The following is a 20,729-nucleotide window of genomic DNA, read 5'->3' as shown; positions in this document are numbered from 1 at the left end:
CACTTAAATTCACACAGGACACCGAATAGGACAGGAGAAGTACTCCAGATATAACAAACTGACCCTAGCCCCCCGACACAAACTACTGCAGCATAAATACTGGAGGCTGAGACAGGAGGGGTCAGGAGACACTGTGGCCCCATCCGAGAATGTTGGAATGGCTTGAATGCGGATAGTACTCAGTTGGAGTTTTCCTCAAGACAGGCACGTACACAATTGCTATTTTCAAATAGTCTCTGATTCATATTTTTCAGACCGCCAAGCTGGTCTACAATTAATTGATTTAGGCCAGTCTAACATTCTCTTAATTGTTTCCTTAAAGTTGTGGGATGTTGTTCTGCTTTTCCTTGTGTAGACATAGGTCAGGTCGGTGTCTACCTCTCTGCTCCTCGCCCTTTTTCACCCCCCCTTTCCTCTAACCTCCCCAGGACTCCATGGTTCAAAAGGGGACTCTGAGGATCTGCGTGGCCGCCTGAGGCAGGCCGAGACGCAGGCAGAGGAGCTGGCAGAGCAGTTGAGGACAGCCACCTCCAGCAAAGAGCAGTACAGAGCCATGGCCCAGAGCCTAGAGGAGTCCATGGATAAGGAGAAGCAGGTCAGGACTCCACCCTGACCCCTAACCCCTTAGTAGTGTACCACCCCTTAGTAGCATGCCACCCTATCCCCTAACCCCTTAGTGCAGTTCCATAAGCATTTTAGCCCCAAATCTCTCACTCACTTCCTCTCCTCGTTCCTCTCTCTAGGTGATGGAGCAGGCTCGGTCCTCCATGGAGGAGCGTGTAAAGGAGGCTCAGGAGCAGCACCGTCATCTGGAGAGAAAGCTCCTGGAGGCAGAGAAGGAGAAGCAGGGCCTACAGGAGGAGAAGAGGAAAGCCTTGGCCTCCGTAGAGCAGCAGGTATGAAGCAGACATCTATGCCCTTATTAAAAATCTCCTCACTGTATAGCTCGAATGGTATAGCTGATACATTCAGTAGTATTTAACCACATCCAGTACGCACCATAGGTGCTGGGTTCACACAATGCCGACGTCCTCATTGTTCCATGTTGAAGATATGAACAGATTCCTGTTTTCCTTAACCCTGTGTGTGTCAGGTGGCTGAGCTGAGGAGGAGTCTGAGCAGTATGCAGGCTGACCACCAGGAGGCACTACAGAGGGCGGTGGTGGCAGCAGCCCAGGAACAGCAGGCCATACTGGATAGCCAAGAGCAGGTGAGATGGAGGCTTGGGCTGTGGCTAATTGGCCCTTATCGAGTTGTAGTGATATGCCAACTTTTCACAAGGCATATCTGACCAAGCTATTTGCCATCTTGTTTCCCACTTTCCTGCTATAGAGCATTACCTAGCTTGATTGTCGCTAACCCAAGTAGATGTCAACAATGATAATGTAGCATACATTACCAACCATTCATGAAGTACTGTATTACAGCTAGGTCGTCAGATAAAGCTAGTCTGTAATGCTGGTCTCTCCTCTTCTTCCCCCCTCCCAGGCCACGCTGGTGTCGGAGGCGCAGGATAAGTACGAGCGTGAGATGATGCTTCACGCTGCAGACGTGGAGGCCCTCCAGGCAGCGAAGGCCCAGGCTCTGCAGGCAGCCACGCTCAGACAGCAGCTGGAGGAGAGGGCTCAGAGAACCTCTGCTCAGCTGCTGGAGGCCAGAGTCTCCTGGGAGGAACAGGAGAGGATCCTCAAGGTAGGTAATAGCAGTCGATTGATTAGATAGCAGTCAAGGGAAACGCTTATATTATGAATAATAGATATGGTGTTTGTTGCAAATGGTTTGACGTGTAGATGATGATGGTCAAATTGATTTTTACACTTCTGTGTTGATGTTGGAAGCTAGCTAGTGATTGTGAACTCCCACTAGTTTGCAGGGGTTGTGCTGCTTACGTAGCTGGTGTACACCATGAGGCTATAATGTACATCTCTCTCTCGTTGTCAGGAGGAGATGTCTAAGGTGGTGTCTCGCTCTGAGGAGCTGCAGAGGCAAAACAGCCTCCTCCATGAACAGATTCAGACCATGAGCAGCAAGATAGCCGCCACCCTGCAGCGCCAGGTCAACGAGAGCCCTCTGAACATCTCCCTCACTGAGCAGGGAAAGTCTCAGGACCAGGTCCTCGAGATACTCAGGTAATGGTCTCTCACCTCCTCCCTCGATCTGTCTCTTTGCAAAGCAAGAGCAAGTCTGCCATTTAAAGCCAATTTCATGCAATCACTTCACTTCTGCAACACCTTTTCTCTCATCATATCTTCTGTCCCTTCCCTGTCGTGATGCAGGTTTGTGCGTCGGGAGAAGGAGATAGCGGAGTCACGGTTCGAGGTGGCCCAGGGAGAAAGTCTTCGTCACAGGCTGAGAGTGGAGCACCTGGAGAGAGAGCTGAGAGAACTGCAGGAGAGCTTTAGTGCTGAGCGGGAAAGGATGCAGGTGAGCTGGACAATATGGACAGCCAATGGTTTATGGGGGGATTTCCGGGACCCAGATTAATCCTATTTCTAGACTAAAAAGACATTTCAAAATCAGAGTGGTGAAAAAAAACACCTATTTTGTTGTCTTCATGATGAAATCGGTATGGATCTGTCTCCGTTCGTTAGTATCTCAAACACCACTGGGCTGATTTTGACTAGACTTGATGCGTCTTGCCATAGGTCTGGCATTTACTAAATTACTGATTGGTCCAAGGGGAGCGCTATAGTAATTCCAAACTTTGAACAAACTTAACGCCTGTCCCGTTTGAGCAACCGTCATGACATTGTGTACATATATGCATCTCCTCATGAGAAACCAGTTTCACATAAGGATCTAGTTCACCTAACCTATAACCTCCGCCCATTCACAAAAGGTGAACATTTTGATAGGGTGTGAAGACGATCATTTTATAATTATTATATATATTTTTTTAACCTTTATTTAACTAGGCAAGTCAGTTAAGAACAAATTCTTATTTACAATGACGGCCAAACCCGGTCGATGCTGGGCCAATTGAGCGCCGCCCTATGGGACTCCTAATCATGGCCGGATGTGATACAGCCTGGATTCGAACCAGGTACTGTAGTGACTCCTCTTGCACTGAGATGCAGTGCCTTAGACCGCTGCGCCAATCGGGAGTCCCGCTTCCGAATGGCGAGCTCAGGGCCAGGATCTCCTTCCAGAGAGACATCAGGGACTGTAACATAATCTGTTTCAGGAAATCATGGCTCTCTCTGGATATACTGTCCCCGTACATACAGCCAGCTGGTTACTCAGTGCATCGCACAGACATGAATAAAGAACTCTCCGGGAAGAAAGGTGGTGGTGTATGTTTCATGATTAACCACTCATGGTGTGGTTGTGATAACGTATTTTGTTCACCCGACCCTAGAATACCTCACAATCAAATGCCGACTGTATTTCCTCCCAAGAGAATTCTCTTCTGTTATAGTCACAGCTGTGTATATTCCCCCTCAAACCGATACCATGACGGCCCTCAGGGAACTACACTGGACTTTATGCCAACTGGAAACCACATATCCTGAGGCTGCATTTATTGTAGTTGGGGATTTTAACAAATCAAATTTGATGAAAACGCTATCGAAGTTCTATCAATACATTGACTGTAGTACTCATGCTGCTAAAACACTCGACCACTGCTATTCTCTTTCCGGGATGCCTACAAGGCCCTCCCTTCGGCAAATCAGATCACAACTCCATTTTGGACTCCCTCACTTACTATAGGCAGAAACTCAAACAGGATTTACCCGTGCTAAGGTCTATTCAACGCTGGTCTGACAAATCGGAATCCATGCTGCAAGATTGTTTTGATCACGCGGACTGGGATATGTTCCAGGTAGCCTCTGAGAATAACATTGATGTATACACGGGCACGGTGACTATACACAGACACGGTGAGTTCATCAGGAAGTGTATAGGGGATGCTGTTCACGCTGTGCTTATAACCTACCCAAACCAGAAACCGTGGATAGATAGCAGCATCGCGCTAAACTGAAAGCGTGAAACACTGCATTTAACCATGACAAGGTGACTGGGAATATGGTCGAATACAAACAGTGTAGTTATTCCCTCCGCAAGGCAATCAAACAGGCAAAACATCAGAACAGCGACAAAGAGGAGTCGCAGTTCAAAACGGCTCAGACACAAGACGTATGTGGCAGGGTCTACAGACTATTATGGATTACAAAAGGAAAACCAGCCACGTCGCAGACACCGTCTTGCTCCCGGACAAGCTAAACACCTTCGCCCACTTTGAGGATAACACAGTGCCATTGACGCGGCCTGCTCCCAAAGACTGTGGGCTCTGGCTCTCCGTGGCCGACATGAGTAAGACATTTAATCGTGTTAACCCTCGCAAAGCTGCTGGCCCAGACGGCATCCCTAGCCGCGTCCTCAGAGCTTGCGCAGATCAGCTGGCTGGAGTGTTTATGGACATATTCAATCTCTCCCTATCCTAGTCTGTTGTCCCCACATGCTTCAAGATGTCCACCATTGTTCCTGTACCCAAGAAAGCAAAGGTAACTGAACTAAATGACTATCGTCCCATAGCACTCACTTCAGTCATCATGAAGTGCTTTGAGAGGCTAGTTAAGAATCATATCACCTATACCTTACCTGACACCCTAGAGCCACTTCAATTTGCTTACCGCCCCAATAGATCTACAGACAATGCAATCGCCATTGCACTGCACACAGCCCTATCTCATCTGGACAAGAGGAATACCTATGTAAGGATACTGTTCATTGGCTATAGCTTCTTAGCCTTCAACACCATAGTACCCTCCAAGCTCGTCATCAAGCTCAGGGCCCTGGGCCTGAACTCCACCCTGTGCAACTGGGTCCTGGACTTCCTGACGGGCCGCCCACAGGTGGTGAAGGTAGGAAACAACACCTCCACTTCACTGATGCTCAGCCCCCTCCTGTACTCCCTGTTCACCCATTACTGTGTGGCCACGCACGGCTCCAAATCAATCATCAAGTTTGCAGATGACACAACCGTAGTAGGCCTGATTACCAACAATGACGAGACAGCCTACAGGGAGGAGGTGAGGACCCTGGCGGAGTGGTGCCAGGAAAATAACCTCTCCCTCAACAAAACAAATTAGATGATTGTGGACTTCAGGAAAAAGCAGAGGGAGCACGCCCCTTTCCACATTGACTGGACCACAGTGGAGAACGTTCCTTGGCATACACATCATTGACGACTTTGAAATGGTCCACCCACACTGAAGAAATGTGGCTTGGCCCCTGAGACCCTTACAAACTTTTACAGATGCACAATTGAGAGCATACAGTCGGGCTGCATCACCACCTGGTACGGCAACTGCACTGCCCACAACCGCTGGGCTTTCCAGAGAGTGTTGCGGTCTACCTAATGCATCACCGGGGGCAAACTTCCTGCTTGCGTACTCCTTTACTAATTTCTTATGTATATACTGTATTCTATTCTATCACTCCGACATTGCTCGTCCTAATGGTTATATATTTCTTAATTCCATTATTTTACTTTCAGATTTGTGTGTATTGTTCATTAAAATTAGATTTGAATTGTCACTAATTCGCCCAATGGGGGCGATGCGTCATTAGTGGCAGACATGTTTACTGTTGCCTTGTTCATGAATGAAGAGGGTGTGGGTGATGAGAGAAATGGCAGCGTTAAATGATCATGTCACCTAAGTGCTGTTTATGACCTTTAACCCCTGACCCCAGGTGACAGCTAAGACCCTGGCTCAGCACGATGAGCTGATGAAGAAGACTGAGACCATGAGTGTCCTGATGGAGACCAACAAGATGCTGAGAGAGGAGAAGGAGAGGATGGAGCAGGAGCTGCAGCAGACACAGGCTAAAGTAAGACAGCAGATTTACTTTCTCGGGGTTAAAGCACCAAACTTTGGATTTGATATCATAACCAATGTAAACATTTTTCTCAAGAAACCTTCTGTGAATTTGGTCCCAGTTTAGTTTTTAGGCCTGTTTTAGACTGAGGCCTCTTTTTTTCTCTGTGTATTGATTGACATATTTTTATATATAGGTGCGTAAGCTGGAGTTAGACGTAATGCCCATGCAGGAGTCCAACGCTGAGCTGAGTGAGAAGAGCGGCATGCTGCAGGCAGAGAAGAGGATTCTGGAAGAGGACATCAAACGCTGGAAGGCCAGAACACAGGTTGCTTAGCGACAGAAAAAAGAATACCCCCCCCTCCCAAAAATATCTCTAAAACTCTACTTTCTCAAAGTAGTGACACCAAGCTTGAACGATGCCTTCCTTGCGACCCACAGCTTGTCAAATGTCTGTAAACCTATCTATTGAGTTTGGATTTGAAACATAATCTGTTCTGTATGTCCACATAGCAACTGGTGAGCCAGCAGAAGGACCCGGAGGAGTACAAGCGTCTCCACTTTGAGAAAGAGGCTCACCTCAAACGCATCCAGCAACTCACTGAGGAGACAGGCAGGCTCAAGGCTGAGGTGACCAGGTGGGAGTTAGCCTAGTCTGTAATCCAAACTGAATATCACTGTTTTACTATTCTCTTATTACAGGGTACCAACGACCGCAAGGAAGCTGATTTACTTGATACAATAGAAAAATGGGCTCCTCTTTGAAAAGCACAAATGCTACACAATAAATTGGCAAGCTACACAATACAAAGTTTGATAATCAGATGAATGTAGTATAATGTAAAGTCTTGAGTATTTTTGTATTAAAGGGGCTACATGTAGAATTCTAGCATTGTTATTTCAGAAAATGTCCATAATATATATGCAGTAATAGTGGAATGATAGTGAAATAATATTGTCAACCACTAAATAAATATTTTGGGTCCATACAAAATTGCATTCTGATGGTGCAGCCTCCCTATTTGACAACAAAAGATGGTCCGGTCCGTCTCTTGTTGTCAAATGGAAAAGCTGCCCCCCCCCCCCCCCCTCTCTTCCATCAGCATCACTCAAACGCATGGTAATCTCCTCAGTAATAGATTCAACAGTGGCAATAGAAATCGCTCTGCCATTACCTGGTTGGAATTTGTTTTCTTAAATGTTTGAAATCTATTTTAAATAACTCAAAATATCAAATGTTTCAGCTGTTTGAAGCTGGTATACAAAACTGGAAGTAAAAAGACGCAAAAGCGGGTCAGGGGACAGGGAGTAAAGCCAGGAAACGGGGGGGGGGGGGGGGGGGGGGGGTTGTTTGAATTCAGGCTGTGTTGTTGCAATTCACCTAGTTTCGCAAGGGGGCTGCATTCTACATGTAGATCTTTAATATGTGATCTCCCTGTAGGAGTGGCGGGTCGGTGACGTCCCTGCAGAGCCAGGTGCAGATCCTGCGTGAAGGCCTGGGGAAGGTGAGCTCTGAGAGGGATGTGCTGAGGAGGGACGTGGAGGCCAAGAACCTGGACATCCAGGAGAAGTTCCGCACCATCACTCAGGTCAGGAAGATTGGCCGGCGCTACAAGGCCCAGTATGATGAGCTCAAGGTGGAGCACGACAAGGTGGGTTATTTGGTTAAACAACTGGGGCCTTTTCTGGTTTCATAGAGGGAAACTTTTTATTTGTTTTTATTGATTGTCAGGAAGTTGTTTCCTGAAACCCAGCCTTGAATTCACTCCGTCTCCAAGATTCAAGAACAAGATTACTCTCAATCCTTTTCTCATGAAACTAATAATATCCCTACTCATCTTGTCGCTAAATTACAGATGTGCTGGTCTGGAATGGTACCAAGTCGGACAACTCAAAATGTCTAACCTGATGTCCTTGATTAAATAGACATTATTTTGTGTGAATTCTGCCATGCTGTGTTGAGTGTTGGACTGATCTCCTTTACAGATGGTGTCAGAGGCAGCATCCACACCAGCCCAGGAGCAGGAGGCCCAGCAAGCCTCAGCCCAGGAGCTCCAGGGTCTAAGAGACTCCCTGGGACAGTCTGAGACCCGGACTAGAGACCTGGAGGGACAGCTGGATAACCTCAACAAGGTCAGAGCAGTGTTTCCACTATACCAGTGGTCACCAACGTTTCTGAGTCAAGATCACTTTCTGAGTCAAAATACAAGCCTAGATCTACCGCTCAGATTTTATTTTTTAACATGGCTTAAACGTAAGCCTATGCAACATTAACCAATTTAAAAACAGTTATTTCTATAGCAATGTTTGTGCAGTAGGCTATAGCCCCAATACATTATCACTGCATATTGGCTCTGCTTGAATTACCCTGCCAATGTTCTTCTCAGATCATTTGTTGTATTACTTGAGGCACAGCTGAGTGAGCATAATAATGTGCTTTCTTTTTTTTCTTTTTTTACTGGACCGAGGGAGGGAGAGCAGTGGGAGCAACCGCCCCTCTGCTCTCCCTCCCTCCACTGAGAAAAGGGTGATAGTTAGAGATGGCCTGGCCAATTTAATAAGGGCTGATTTTCACTATTTTCATAACAATCGGTAATCGGCCTTTTTGGACACCGATTATGGCCGATTACATTGCAATCCACAAGGAAACTGCGTGGCAGGCTGACCACCTGTTACGCGATTGCAGCCTCAAAAGGACTCTGTGGCTGCAACTAGCCAAGGTAAATTGCTAGCTAGCATTAAACTTATCGTATAATTTTTTTTTTTAATTCTTCATATAATCACTAGTTACAGTGCCTTGCGAAAGTATTCGGCCCCCTTGAACTTTGCGACCTTTTGCCACATTTCAGGCTTCAAACATAAAGATATAAAACTGTATTTTTTTGTGAAGAATCAACAACAAGTGGGACACAATCATGAAGTGGAACGACATTTATTGGATATTTCAAACTTTTTTAACAAATCAAAAACTGAAAAATTGGGCGTGCAAAATTATTCAGCCCCTTTACTTTCAGTGCAGCAAACTCTCTCCAGAAATTCAGTGAGGATCTCTGAATGATCCAATGTTGACCTAAATGACTAATGATGATAAATACAATCCACCTGTGTGTAATCAAGTCTCCGTATAAATGCACCTGCACTGTGATAGTCTGAGGTCCGTTAAAAGCGCAGAGAGCATCATGAAGAACAAGGAACACACCAGGCAGGTCCGAGATACTGTTGTGAAGAAGTTTAAAGCCGGATTTGGATACAAAAAGATTTCCCAAGCTTTAAACATCCCAAGGAGCACTGTGCAAGCGATAATATTGAAATGGAAGGAGTATCAGACCACTGCAAATCTACCAAGACCTGGCCGTCTCTCTAAACTTTCAGCTCATACAAGGGGAAGACTGATCAGAGATGCAGCCAAGAGGCCCATGATCACTCTGGATGAACTGCAGAGATCAACAGCTGAGGTGGGAGACTCTGTCCATAGGACAACAATCAGTCGTATATTGCACAAATCTGGCCTTTATGGAAGAGTGGCAAGAAGAAAGCCATTTCTTAAAGATATCCATAAAAAATGTTGTTTAAAGTTTGCCACAAGCCACCTGGGGGAGACACCAAACATGTGGAAGAAGGTGCTCTGGTCAGATTAAACCAAAACTTTTTGGCAACAATGCAAAACATTATGTTTGGCGTAAAAGCAACACAGCTGAACACACCATCCCCACTGTCAAACATGGTGGTGGCAGCATCATGGTTTGGGCCTGCTTTTCTTCAGCAGGGACAGGGAAGATGGTTGAAATTGATGGGAAGATGGATGGAGCCAAATACAGGACCATTCTGGAAGAAAACCTGATGGAGTCTGCAAAAGACCTGAGACTGGGACGGAGATTTGTCTTCCAACAAGACAATGATCCAAAACATAAAGCAAAATCTACAATGGAATGGTTCAAAAATAAACATATCCAGGTGTTAGAATGGCCAAGTCAAAGTCCAGACCTGAATCCAATCGAGAATCTGTGGAAAGAATTGAAAACTGCTGTTCACAAATGCTCTCCATCCAACCTCACTGAGCTCGAGCTGTTTTGCAAGGAGGAATGGGAAAAAAATTCAGTCTCTCGATGTGCAAAACTGATAGAGACATACCCCAAGCGACTTACAGCTGTAATCGCAGCAAAAGGTGGCGCTACAAAGTATTAATTTAAGGGGGCTGAATAATTTTGCACGCCCAATCTTTCAGTTTTTGATTTGTTAAAAAAGTTTGAAATATCCAATAAATGTCGTTCCACTTCATGATTGTGTCCCACTTGTTGTTGATTCTTCACAAAAAAATACAGTTTTATATCTTTATGTTTGAAGCCTGAAATGTGGCAAAAGGTCGCAAAGTTCAAGGGGGCCGAATACTTTCGCAAGGCACTGTAACTACACATGGTTGATGATATTACTAGGTTATCTAGCTTGTCCTGTGTTGCATATAATCAATGCGGTGCCTGTTAATTTAGCCTACTTCAACTTCACCAAACGGGTGATGATTTAACAAAAGCGCATTGCCAAAAAAAGCAATCTTTGCAGAAATGTACCTAACCATAAACATCAATGCCTTTATTAAAATAAATACACAGAAGTATATTTTTTTAAACCTGCATATTTAGTTAAAATAAATGAATGTTAGCAGGCAATATTAACTAGGGAAATTGTGTCACTTCTCTTGCGTTCAGTGCAAGCAGAGGCAGGGTATACGCAACATTTTGGGCTGCCTGGCTCCGTTATGAACAGTGAACTAATTTTCCAGAATGTTACATAATTATGACTTAACATTGAAGGTTGTGCAATATAACAGAAATATTTAGACTTAGGATTGCCACCCGTTCGATAAAATATGGAACCGTTCCGTATTTCACTGAAAGAATAAACACTTTCTTTTCGAAATTATAGTTTCCGGATTTTACCATATTAATGACCAAAGGCTCATATTTCTGTGTTTATTATATTATAATTAAGTCTATTATTTGATAGAGCAGTCTGACTGAGCGATGGTAGGCACCAGCAGGCTCGTAAGCATTCATTCAAATAGCACTTTCCTGCGTTTGCCAGCAGCTCTTAGCAATGCTTGAGGCACAGCGCTGTTTATGACTTCAAGCCTATCAACTCCCAAGATTAGGCTGGCAATACTAAAGGCTAAACATCCAATAGTCAAAGGTATATGAAATACAAATGGTATAGAGAGAAATAGTCGACGCGTCATAATTCCTATATAACTACAACCTAAAACTTCACAACTGGGAATATTGAACCAACAGCTTTCATATGTTCTCATGTTTTGAGCAAGGAACTTAAACGTTAGCTTTTTTACATGGCACATATTGCACTTTTACTTTCTTCTCCAACACGGTGATTTTGCATTATTTAAACCAAATTGAACATGTTTCATTATTTATTTGAGACTAAATAGATTTTATTTATGTATTATATTAAGTTAAAATAAAAGTGTTCATTGTTCATTCAGTATTGTTGTAATTGTCATTATTACAAATATTTATAGACAAATCGGCCGATTTAATCGGTATCGTTTTTTTTGGTCCTCCAATAATCAGTATCGGCGTGGAAAAATCATAATCGGTCAACATCTAGACAGTCTTCCAGCTGATGGCGAAACTCAAGTCGCACTGCATTATTTCTGCGTTATCCACTAATTCATGTTACTCCTATGAACAGAGAAAGTGAAATATTCCTCGACATTAAAAAAACACAAGCCTCTAATAATTACAACGTAACTTATCAAAACTCTTTGCTATACTCATTCATTGATCTGCAGTGTTGGTTGTAGCGTGAGTGGAAGTAGGGAGAACACGCATTTTAAAGTGTTGACAATGCCGAATAACAACTTAAACATGAACTTACTCAAAAACAGCAGCACCTTGCTGTATTCGCTGTATTCGAGTCTCTATTGACTTCAAGGCTTCATTTTACAGTCTATAAATTCGAGGAAACTGCAGACACTGTGATCTAAGCTATCTGATTGGTCTGCCTTAGGCCTAGAGGTGCACTTGATTTGCTCTTAGGGCCGGCCGGGTAGGCGGAGTTCTACCTTTAGAAACATTAAATGGATCCAAATAGGAACACTTTGCCTTCCCTGTGTTAGGGCTGCTGAATCGAGAGTACCAACAACGCGGAGAAGAAGAAAAAAATAGGGACACAAGGCTTTATCGTTGGGTTTTTTACAGAAATGTTTGGAGATCGACCGGTTGGTGACCGCCTATCTACATTATTTTCCAGGCAACATCCAGGCTCACTTTCACCAAAATTGTAAATTGAAACTAGTAATTGCCTAACTCTTTTAGGCGGTGGTTTCATGGGATAAATCATTTTTCTTCTTACCCAGAGTCTGATGAACTCGTGGATAGCATTTGTATGTCTCTGCGTGCAGTATGATATTGAATATTGCATTGTCGGGAAAGAGCTTGTTAGTAAGCATTTCACTATACGGTTTTACACCTGCTGTATCCTGTGCACGTGACAAACTTTGAAAGTTGAAGAAAGTTAGAGATGACATTGGCTCTCGAAACTAACTAGCGTTATTGCATTGACTGGAAGTCTACAGGTATGCTAAACCATGGTGTGTCCACCTCAGGTGGTGGCTGAGCGTGAGGCAGAGGTGCGTGGGACCCAGGAGCAGGCCTCCGGGCTGCAGACGGAGCTGACCAGGTTGAGACAGGAGCTGCAGGAGAAGGCCTCCCAGGAGGACACCCTCAGACAGCAGATGTCTGAGAAGGAGGAGAAGACCAGGAAAGCCTTCGTAGGGGCCAAGCAGAAGATCAACCAGCTCATCGGTAAGAGGCCAGGCCAGGTAACCTGACTGCGGCGCAAGCTTGTGTGTTGGGTTGAGTCTTGGTGAGCTTTGCATAGAGGTATATGTGAATGCTGATCTCTCATATGTTTTTACTTGTCGTCTCAAACGTTTGCTGGGTGTCTGGGAAAAAGATTAACACCCACCAAATGAGAATAGATTTGGGTATTGGCAGGCAACAATGTCTATATCACCAGCCACGTTGGCGGGGGTCAATTTGCAGGGCTCTACAGTGCAAGCATTACATTTGCTTATTAAAAATAGTCAAAAGTCAAGTTTGAGCACAAGTTGCTGTTATAGCAGAATAGCAGGAAAATGCTGCAGTAGCTGTTTTCAAAGTATTTCTGCTGTTTTGTTTCATATCTGCTAATTGCACAAAGAAATATGAATCCTCTGTATCCCACCTCGCATGGCAACACTGCCTGGCAGAGGAGCTGTGCGCACTGAGTGAAGTGCTGATACATTTTTGGAGGCTCAGTTCGCTGGAAATAAAGTTGGTCTAATTTACTCGAAAGACTACAAAGTGGGACCTTATCCTTGTGTTTCTTAGCTGTTTATACTGAACAAAAATATAAACCCATATGTCAAAGATTTTAGAGTTCAGTTCATATAAGGAAATCTCTAATTTTAAATTAATTAATTAGGCCCTTATGGATTTCACAGGACTGGGAATACAGATCTCCATCTGTTAGTCACAGATAAAAAAAAGTAGGGGTGTGGATCAGAAAACCAGTCAGTATCTGGTGTGACCATTTACCTCATGCAGCGTGTCACATCTCCTTTGCATATAGTTGATCAGGCTGTTTATTGTGACCTGTGAATGCTGTCCCATTCCTCAATGGCTTTGCGATGTTGCTGGATATTGGAACGCTCTGTCATACATGTCAGTCCAGAACATCCCTAACATGCTCAACGGGTGACATGTCTGGTGAGTTTGCAGGCCATGGAAGAACTGGGACATTTTCAGCTTGCAGGAATTGTGTACAGATCCTTGCATTATCATGCTGAAACGCATAAGGTGATGGCGGCGGATGAATGGCACGACAATGGGCTTCAGGATCTCGTCACGCTACCTCTGTTTATTCAAATTGCCATCGATAAATTGCAGTTGTGTTCGTTTTCCATAGCTTATGCTTGCCCTTTCCATAACCCCACCGCCACCATGGGGCACCATGTTCACAACATTTACAACAGCAAACCGCTCGCCCACACAACACTCCCATGCTGTCTGCCATCTGCCCAGTACAATTGAAACTGAGATTCATCCTAGAAGAGCACACTTCTCTAGCGTGCCAGTGGCCATCGAAGTTGAGCATTTGTCCACTGAAGTTAACTTTCTTGAGACGGTTTCAGACCGTTTGCTCAAATTCTTCGGTTTGCAAACCCACAGTTTCATCAGCTGTCCGGGTGGCTGGTCTCAGACGATCCCGCAGGTGAAGAAGCTGGATGTGGAGGTCCTGGGCTGGCGTGGTTACATGGTCTGCGGTAGTGAGGCCGGTTGGACATACTGACAAATTCTCTAAAATGACATTGTGGTAGAGAAATCAACAGTAAATTCTCTGGCAACAACTGTAGACCTGTAGTCGGCATGCCTATTGCTCCCTCAACTTGAGACATCTGTGGCATTCTGTTGTGTGACACAACTGCACATTTTAGAGTGGACTTTTATTTTCCCTGCCACAAAGAATTTACATATTGCGTTTACATTTTTGTTCAGAAACATTACAACGCATGTTTTTTAAAATGTTTTATTATTATGGCCAAGATATTCATCTACCTGCCACAGTTACTGGTGGACTAAATTACCTTTCACCTCATCCCAACCTCTTCCCCAGGCTCCAAGGACCAGCTGCAGAAGGAGAACGAGGAACTGAAGCAACAGAGGGAGGAGCTGGAGGTCAGGGTCAGTGCTCTGAAGTCACAGTACGAGGGCCGTCTGAGCCGACAGGAGAGGGAGCTGCGGGACCTGAGGGAGCAGCAGGAGAGACACGGGGAGCAGAGGGACGAGCCTCCTGAACAGGGCCTCAACAAGGTGAGATGGAGCACTTCTGCTTCATACCCCACAAGCCTGGATTGCTATTCATTATGGCCATGGTGCGAATAACACATTCTATTCTACCTGTAGGCCCAGGAACAGCAGAGGACCACCGAGCAGAGAGGACCACTGAAGACCACCCCAGCTGCAGACAGGGGCAGGTAAAGTACATGCTACTCCTGCACACCACGTTCAATGATGTTTGGTGTTACATTGTTCACCTGTTGTATTTCCCCATCCCTATAGCGCCAGTACCTCAGAGCCCCCCACTGCCAACATCAAGCCCACTCCTCTGGGGGCCCAGGGCCAGAGCAAGCCCCCTGTCAACCCCGGGAACAAGTCCACTCCCCGGGCCAGCATCCGGCCCATGATCACCCCCGCCACTGTGCCCACCCCCACTCCTACTGCTACTGTCATGCCCACAACACAGGTGGAGAACCAGGAAGGTGAGGAGTTCTGTGGAGCTAATATCATTGTTAAATCAAATAACATTACAACAGGTGTAGTGACCTTGAAATTCTTCCTTACGAGCCCTTTCCAAACAATGCAGAGTTAAAAAGTAAGATGATTTGGCAAAAAAGGAAACAATAACATAAAAAAAATGACAATAACGAGACTATATACAAGGAGTACCGGTACCGAGTCAATGTGCAGGGGTATGAGGTAATATGTACATGTAGGTACTAGGTGTAAAAGTGATAGTGATGTGAATGTTATTGCATAGTTATTTGAGTTTTGGTCATTTTAAAAGGGCTAGATGGCATTGTGTTATGGTAGTTGAAGTGAACTTTATTACTTGAATTTGATGAGATCCACGGGGGGATACTAATGCACATTTCAGACAGAAGGATAGCGAATCAGACCGTAGCCATGGTATTTCCCTGTCTGACCCCCTAGTGACCCTCTGACCCTTCCAGCCATGCAGTCTTCTGAGGGCCCGCTGGAGCATGTGACTGTGTATGGCAGTGCCAGCGGTTCAGTACGGTCAACCAGCCCCAGCGTTCAGACCGCCAACCCAGTGCTGGCGGTCCAGCAGACCCAGACCACAGCCTTCGTCCAACCAACACAGCAACAGAGCCTGCCCCACACTGAACCAGCCAATCAGGAGCAGCCCCTGGCCCCAGTCGTCATTGAAGCTGCACCCAGCTCGCAAGTGGAGAGGCCTTCGACGTCCACAGCTGTGTTTGGGACAGGTGGGAGACCGAATTTAATCTAACCTGGGGTTTCTATAGATTTGGGGTATAATAGCTTTGTCTAACTAAGCTCAAGGGTTGGCAATGTACTCACTGTATTACCACTGGCCCTCAAATATTGAATGAAATATGCATAACCACCAAGTGAAGTTGGAAATGTGACTTTTCCAACCTTCCAGTTTCAGCCACCCCAGGGACATCCTCCATGTCCAAGAGACCGCGTGAGGAGGAGCAGGACACCTCTACGGTGACTGACACGGACACCCCCCAGGAGGACCCGTCTGAACCCCCCATCCCCAAGAAGCTACGCATCATCCAGAGGGTGGACCCAGAGGAGCCAGAGGCCCAGGAGGAGGTGCTGGCTGAGAGCAGTACAGAGGGATTGGTGCCTGGAGAGAGCCACGAGGCCCCAGAGAGCAGCCAGGTGAGACTGTGTACGTGTGTGCATGCGGGTACCCACCCTATGTCTAGAGGCTGAGAGGGTCTTTTGTGCATGTAGCCATGTGTGTGTCTATATCAGCAGGTGGTGGAGGAGTACCCAGTACTAGACGAGGCTGATGAGGGGACAGCGTCTCAGTCTGTCCCCGTAGAGCTACTCCTGTCCCAGCCCACAGAGGTCACACTCTCATACGACTCCCCCGAAGAATCCCCTCAGCACGACGTCATCGTCATAGTGACTGACTCGGAGAGCGAGGATGAGCAGGAGGATGACGAGGAAGAGGAACCGGTACGGACTGAGGGAAATATTGTTGATGGAAATATTTTAGGGGCTAGACACTTTAATTGAACTCCCTCAAGGCTTAGCAGATGGAAAATCTTGCCTAAAATTGAGGTATTTGGCCCTTAGAAACCTGTCAAACTTACATTTTAGTAATTTAGCAGACACTCTTATCCAGCGTACATTTCGTACTTTTCCATAATGGTCTCCCGTGGGAATTGAACCCACAACCCTGGCGTTTCAAGCACCGTGCTCTATCAACTGAGCCAAACTCTATCAGAATGGATGAAAAGGTCTATATGCAGCCCATACTCATGAAGATGTTAAATTCAACAATGTGCTGGATTATGAGACCTTTTGGTAACACTTTACTTGACACCCAGCCTCATAACAGTCATAACCATGTCATAACAACTGACCTAACTGGTCATAACTGTCCTGACACATATTTAGACCTGTTTTGAAATATTGCGTTATTTTATGTCTAGTTATGACACCAACATTAGTGTAAAAACCCACAAACCCTACCACCCAAGGCAAAAGATTCCAGTCCATCGTAGCCTCCGTGTTAACAGTATGTTTGTCGTATTTGTGTGTAACTCCATGTGTAACTCTGTGTTGTTGTATGTGACGAACTGCTTTGCTTTATCTTGGCCAGGTCGCAGTTGTAAATGAGAACTTGTTCTCAACTAGCCTACCTGGTTAAATAAAGGTGGAAAAAAATGACAAAAATAAATAAAACATTTATTGACCATGTAAAATGATCTTTGTAATTGCGTAATGTGTTACCAACCTTTTTATACCTGCCTCTCTGTAGGACTATGATGAAGAGGAGGAGGATGATGAGGATGAAGAGGATGGCGGGATGGGAGAAGAGGGAGAGGAGAGCAACGAAGGTAGCGGAGACGGCAACGAGGCATACGAAGACGACTACACAGAGGTAAGATCAACACGCGCACACTGTTACTAACCCGAACTAGATCATTTCCGGTATGTTTTGTTATCCCGCCCACTCTCGAATTCTTTCCACTCTCACGCCTCCCGTTGATATTACAGCCAGCCAATGTTGTAACCACATGCACGTTTTTCTGTGTGACCAAACAGTGTCTCAGCAGTGCTCTTGCTTCTCTCTGCTACCTCATGTCTGTGTTGTGATCTTGTGGCGGTGTGTGTGTGTGTGTGTGGGAGGGAGGGAGGTGTTGGGGGAACTGGAGGGTTGGCAGGGGAGAGGGGTAAGTGCTGTGTTGTCAGGGTGGGAGTGCAGAAGAAAGTGGGGATGGCGGCACCGTCTCTGCCTAGCTAGCTGTAAAGTTACAAGACCTCTTAAGGGAACGAACACCTGTACAAGGGAAATAAATCAGGACCAGAATGCATTGCTAACTGCACCAACACTGCCGGGCAGTAGGTAGTGTGTGGGAACCACCCTGTAACAACCCCCCTCTCTCCCACTGTGTGTGCGTTCCTCCTCCCTCAAAGGGTGCTGACGCGACAGACCCAGGCACGGAGACAGAGGAGAGTCTAGGAGCATCAGACTCCACTCAGCGCCCGGACGACTCCCAGACACACAGCTGTAAGACGATGGATACTCTGTCACACACCGTTGTCTCGACAGCCACCTAATGAAACTTTCGCAGGAGTGCCTGCGAGAGATGTTATATGTTAGTGTCTGTCCGGATTGAGTGATACATTTCAGTCACTCTGTTGCTAGACTAACCAAGTCATTTGATTCACCATATCGGAAACTCATACAGACATGAGCCTATTTCACAATGTTATTGCGTTGTCTGTTGTTTTATTGTGATTTTGATGTGAAGGAGAACTCTCTGTCAAGCTAAACCACTGTTTCCCCTCTCCTGTTCTGTCAGTTGAGGGCAGCAGCAGTATGGAAGCCTTCTCCAGTGACCCAACCAGTTCTGCTCCCAGAATACCCCGGTCACCACGGAGGGCACCCCACCCGCTGCCCCCCCGTCTCAACATCACCCAGGAACTGGGCCCCCCTGCTCAGGTACAGGTGTGTGCTTATGACTCAATATAACCATTTAAACTGTGTCTCTCTGTGTAAAACAATTGTATTGCAGTTTGTGGTATGGTTACATTTGTGCAGTATCAGGTTGTGGTAACCAGTAATGCGCGCGTCTTACAGCGCTCCATGCGTCGCCAGTCTGTAGGCAGAGTCCCTCAGCTCACCCCTGGGATGGCCAGCAGCGGAGTAAGTCACACCCTTGCATCTTAAAGGGATATAATGTGAGATTTTGGCAATCAAGCCCTTTTTCTACCCAGTCAGATGAACTCATGAATACTATTTGTATGTCTCTGCGTGCAGTTTGAAGGAAGTTGTAGGTCGTTTTGCGAGCCTTTGCTAACTAGTGTTGGCGCAATGATGAAGTCTATGGGAACAGATGGCATGCTAGCTGTTCCCATAGACTCCCGGTCATTGCGCTAACGCTAGTTTACACTTTTGCTAGTGCTAGTTAGCAACTTCTTTCAAACTGCACAAAGAGACAAAGAAACGGTATCCATGAGTTCATCTGACTCTGGGTAGTTAGGAAAGGGGCTTAATTGCCAAAATCTCGCCCTATCCCTTTAAACTGTATTTTGTGTGTTTTGTTGTCAGTGTCTGTATAATATTCTCGCCCCTCCTACAGCAGCACTACTTTGACGATGATGACAGGATGGTACCCAGTACTCCTACTCTGGTGGTGCCACACCGCTCTGACGGCTTTGCAGAAGCTATCCAGTGAGTAACACTTAAGCACACCAAAACCAGCAGCTAAACACCACTAGTGAAGTTCCCATAGTACTTCTGACCTCTCTCTGTGGTCCAGTTCTCCCCAGGTGTCTGGTGTTCCCCGATTCCGGTTCGGCACCCCAGAGGACCTGATATCCCAGACCTCCCACTCTGACCTGGGACAGCTGGCATCACAAGGTGGGTAGTGGACTGTACACAGGCACACCTCATCCCGTTTATTTGTTCCCATACCCTAATATACCCTTTCTTTCTGAGCCCTTTAATTTGACGAGAGCTTACTTTTGCCACGTCCGTATCTCCATCTCTCAAATTGTGTGGTTTGTTTATTGTCGGTTTGGTTCTAAAGTGTATCTGTGTGTGTTGTAGGTCTGGGGATGTATGATAGTCCTCTGTTCCTGCCAGGTCATGAGGATGAGTCTGGGGGCCGCAGTGTTCCCACGACACCCCTGCAGGTGGCTGCCCCAGGTATGGTTCACACACACATTCTCTCTACTATCTCGACTCGAGACAATTTGAGAATTGTGACATGTGTATCAGGCTATTAAGTTTCATTATTGGCAGTAATATTTGAACACTCCAGAATTCACTTTCTCTCCCCAGTGTCCACATTCACAGAGGTCCCGCCCTCTGACTGCACCGAACACTCCTCCCTGTCTGTTCCTATGGTAACCAGCTCTACCCCGGGCCAGGCGGTGGCTGGAGGATCCCCTCCTGGGGACGAGAGAGACGTCTTAATGGAGTCTGAGGGAGACCGGTGAGACCCTCTTGCTTACTCTATGAAATTGAACTTGATCCACAGCAGTAGTTAATGGTGTGATCCTCCATAGTAAATGACTGTGATTTGTGTATGTCCAGTGTGGAGGTGTCTCTGGAGCCGGTGGCGTCTCAGGCAGGGGAGATGGAGGAACCTGCCCAGCCCTCAGACGACGCAAGCCTGCCTTCTACCAGCCAGGAACCCTCCTCCAGCTCTGCAGGTACTGACCCCTAACATTGTAACCCCTACCCATGCTCCAACCTTATATCAAACTATAAATAGGTGGATTTTATTGGATCAGCATTCTAGTTAGATTTCAGTCAAAATGACAAGCTTTATACCGGTTTTATAGGAGCTTGGTTCCGACCCCCTTGGAATGAATGTTTAATGAAATGGTCCATTGTCTCTGACTAGTAGGACAGATTGCTTTCACATTTGGTCTGTAGGAGCACCCAGTGTTGGAATGAGCCGGGTAACTGCGCCTTTCTCTCACCCTCTCTACCTTAGACACTAGTAGCACTCAGCCCAAACCCTCTAGACCAGGACCCAGCCGTCAGCTTCAACGCTGGACAGAGAACCATATGAGGAGAGGTTAGATAACACACACATTTATACTGTACACAGC

General features: G+C 46.0%; 1 protein-coding gene across 7 annotated transcripts in view; it reads left to right on the top strand.

Moving 5' to 3' along the window:
- The window catches only part of LOC139406712 (nucleoprotein TPR-like), a 38,168-nt gene that overhangs the window by 17,062 nt on the left and 377 nt on the right, over positions 1 to 20,729 (top strand). The window contains exons 21-48 of one of the 7 annotated variants that reach the window (XM_071149660.1): positions 429 to 595; positions 744 to 896; positions 1,094 to 1,210; positions 1,489 to 1,692; positions 1,942 to 2,129; positions 2,277 to 2,424; positions 5,698 to 5,835; positions 6,020 to 6,151; positions 6,337 to 6,461; positions 7,265 to 7,475; positions 7,810 to 7,956; positions 12,440 to 12,638; positions 14,491 to 14,687; positions 14,781 to 14,851; positions 14,937 to 15,136; positions 15,608 to 15,883; positions 16,063 to 16,307; positions 16,407 to 16,610; positions 17,419 to 17,541; positions 18,078 to 18,171; positions 18,467 to 18,612; positions 18,745 to 18,810; positions 19,250 to 19,338; positions 19,427 to 19,527; positions 19,717 to 19,815; positions 19,951 to 20,104; positions 20,206 to 20,324; positions 20,612 to 20,695. In XM_071149660.1, the coding sequence (XP_071005761.1) occupies positions 429 to 595; positions 744 to 896; positions 1,094 to 1,210; positions 1,489 to 1,692; positions 1,942 to 2,129; positions 2,277 to 2,424; positions 5,698 to 5,835; positions 6,020 to 6,151; positions 6,337 to 6,461; positions 7,265 to 7,475; positions 7,810 to 7,956; positions 12,440 to 12,638; positions 14,491 to 14,687; positions 14,781 to 14,851; positions 14,937 to 15,136; positions 15,608 to 15,883; positions 16,063 to 16,307; positions 16,407 to 16,610; positions 17,419 to 17,541; positions 18,078 to 18,171; positions 18,467 to 18,612; positions 18,745 to 18,810; positions 19,250 to 19,338; positions 19,427 to 19,527; positions 19,717 to 19,815; positions 19,951 to 20,104; positions 20,206 to 20,324; positions 20,612 to 20,695 (4,197 nt within the window). Of the gene's footprint in view, positions 1 to 428; positions 596 to 743; positions 897 to 1,093; positions 1,211 to 1,488; positions 1,693 to 1,941; positions 2,130 to 2,276; positions 2,425 to 5,697; positions 5,836 to 6,019; positions 6,152 to 6,336; positions 6,462 to 7,264; positions 7,476 to 7,809; positions 7,957 to 12,439; positions 12,639 to 14,490; positions 14,688 to 14,780; positions 14,852 to 14,936; positions 15,137 to 15,607; positions 15,884 to 16,062; positions 16,308 to 16,403; positions 16,611 to 17,418; positions 17,542 to 18,077; positions 18,172 to 18,466; positions 18,613 to 18,744; positions 18,811 to 19,246; positions 19,339 to 19,426; positions 19,528 to 19,716; positions 19,816 to 19,950; positions 20,105 to 20,205; positions 20,325 to 20,611; positions 20,696 to 20,729 lie in introns of all 7 variants that reach the window. The other 6 variants (XM_071149662.1, XM_071149658.1, XM_071149663.1 and 3 more) reach the window with 6 other exon arrangements.

Source organism: Oncorhynchus clarkii, chromosome 4, assembly GCF_045791955.1.
Source record: "Oncorhynchus clarkii lewisi isolate Uvic-CL-2024 chromosome 4, UVic_Ocla_1.0, whole genome shotgun sequence".
Taxonomy (NCBI): Eukaryota; Metazoa; Chordata; class Actinopteri; order Salmoniformes; family Salmonidae; genus Oncorhynchus; species Oncorhynchus clarkii.
Note: the sequence above shows the minus strand (reverse complement) of the source record. Positions and strands in the feature narration are given on the sequence as shown.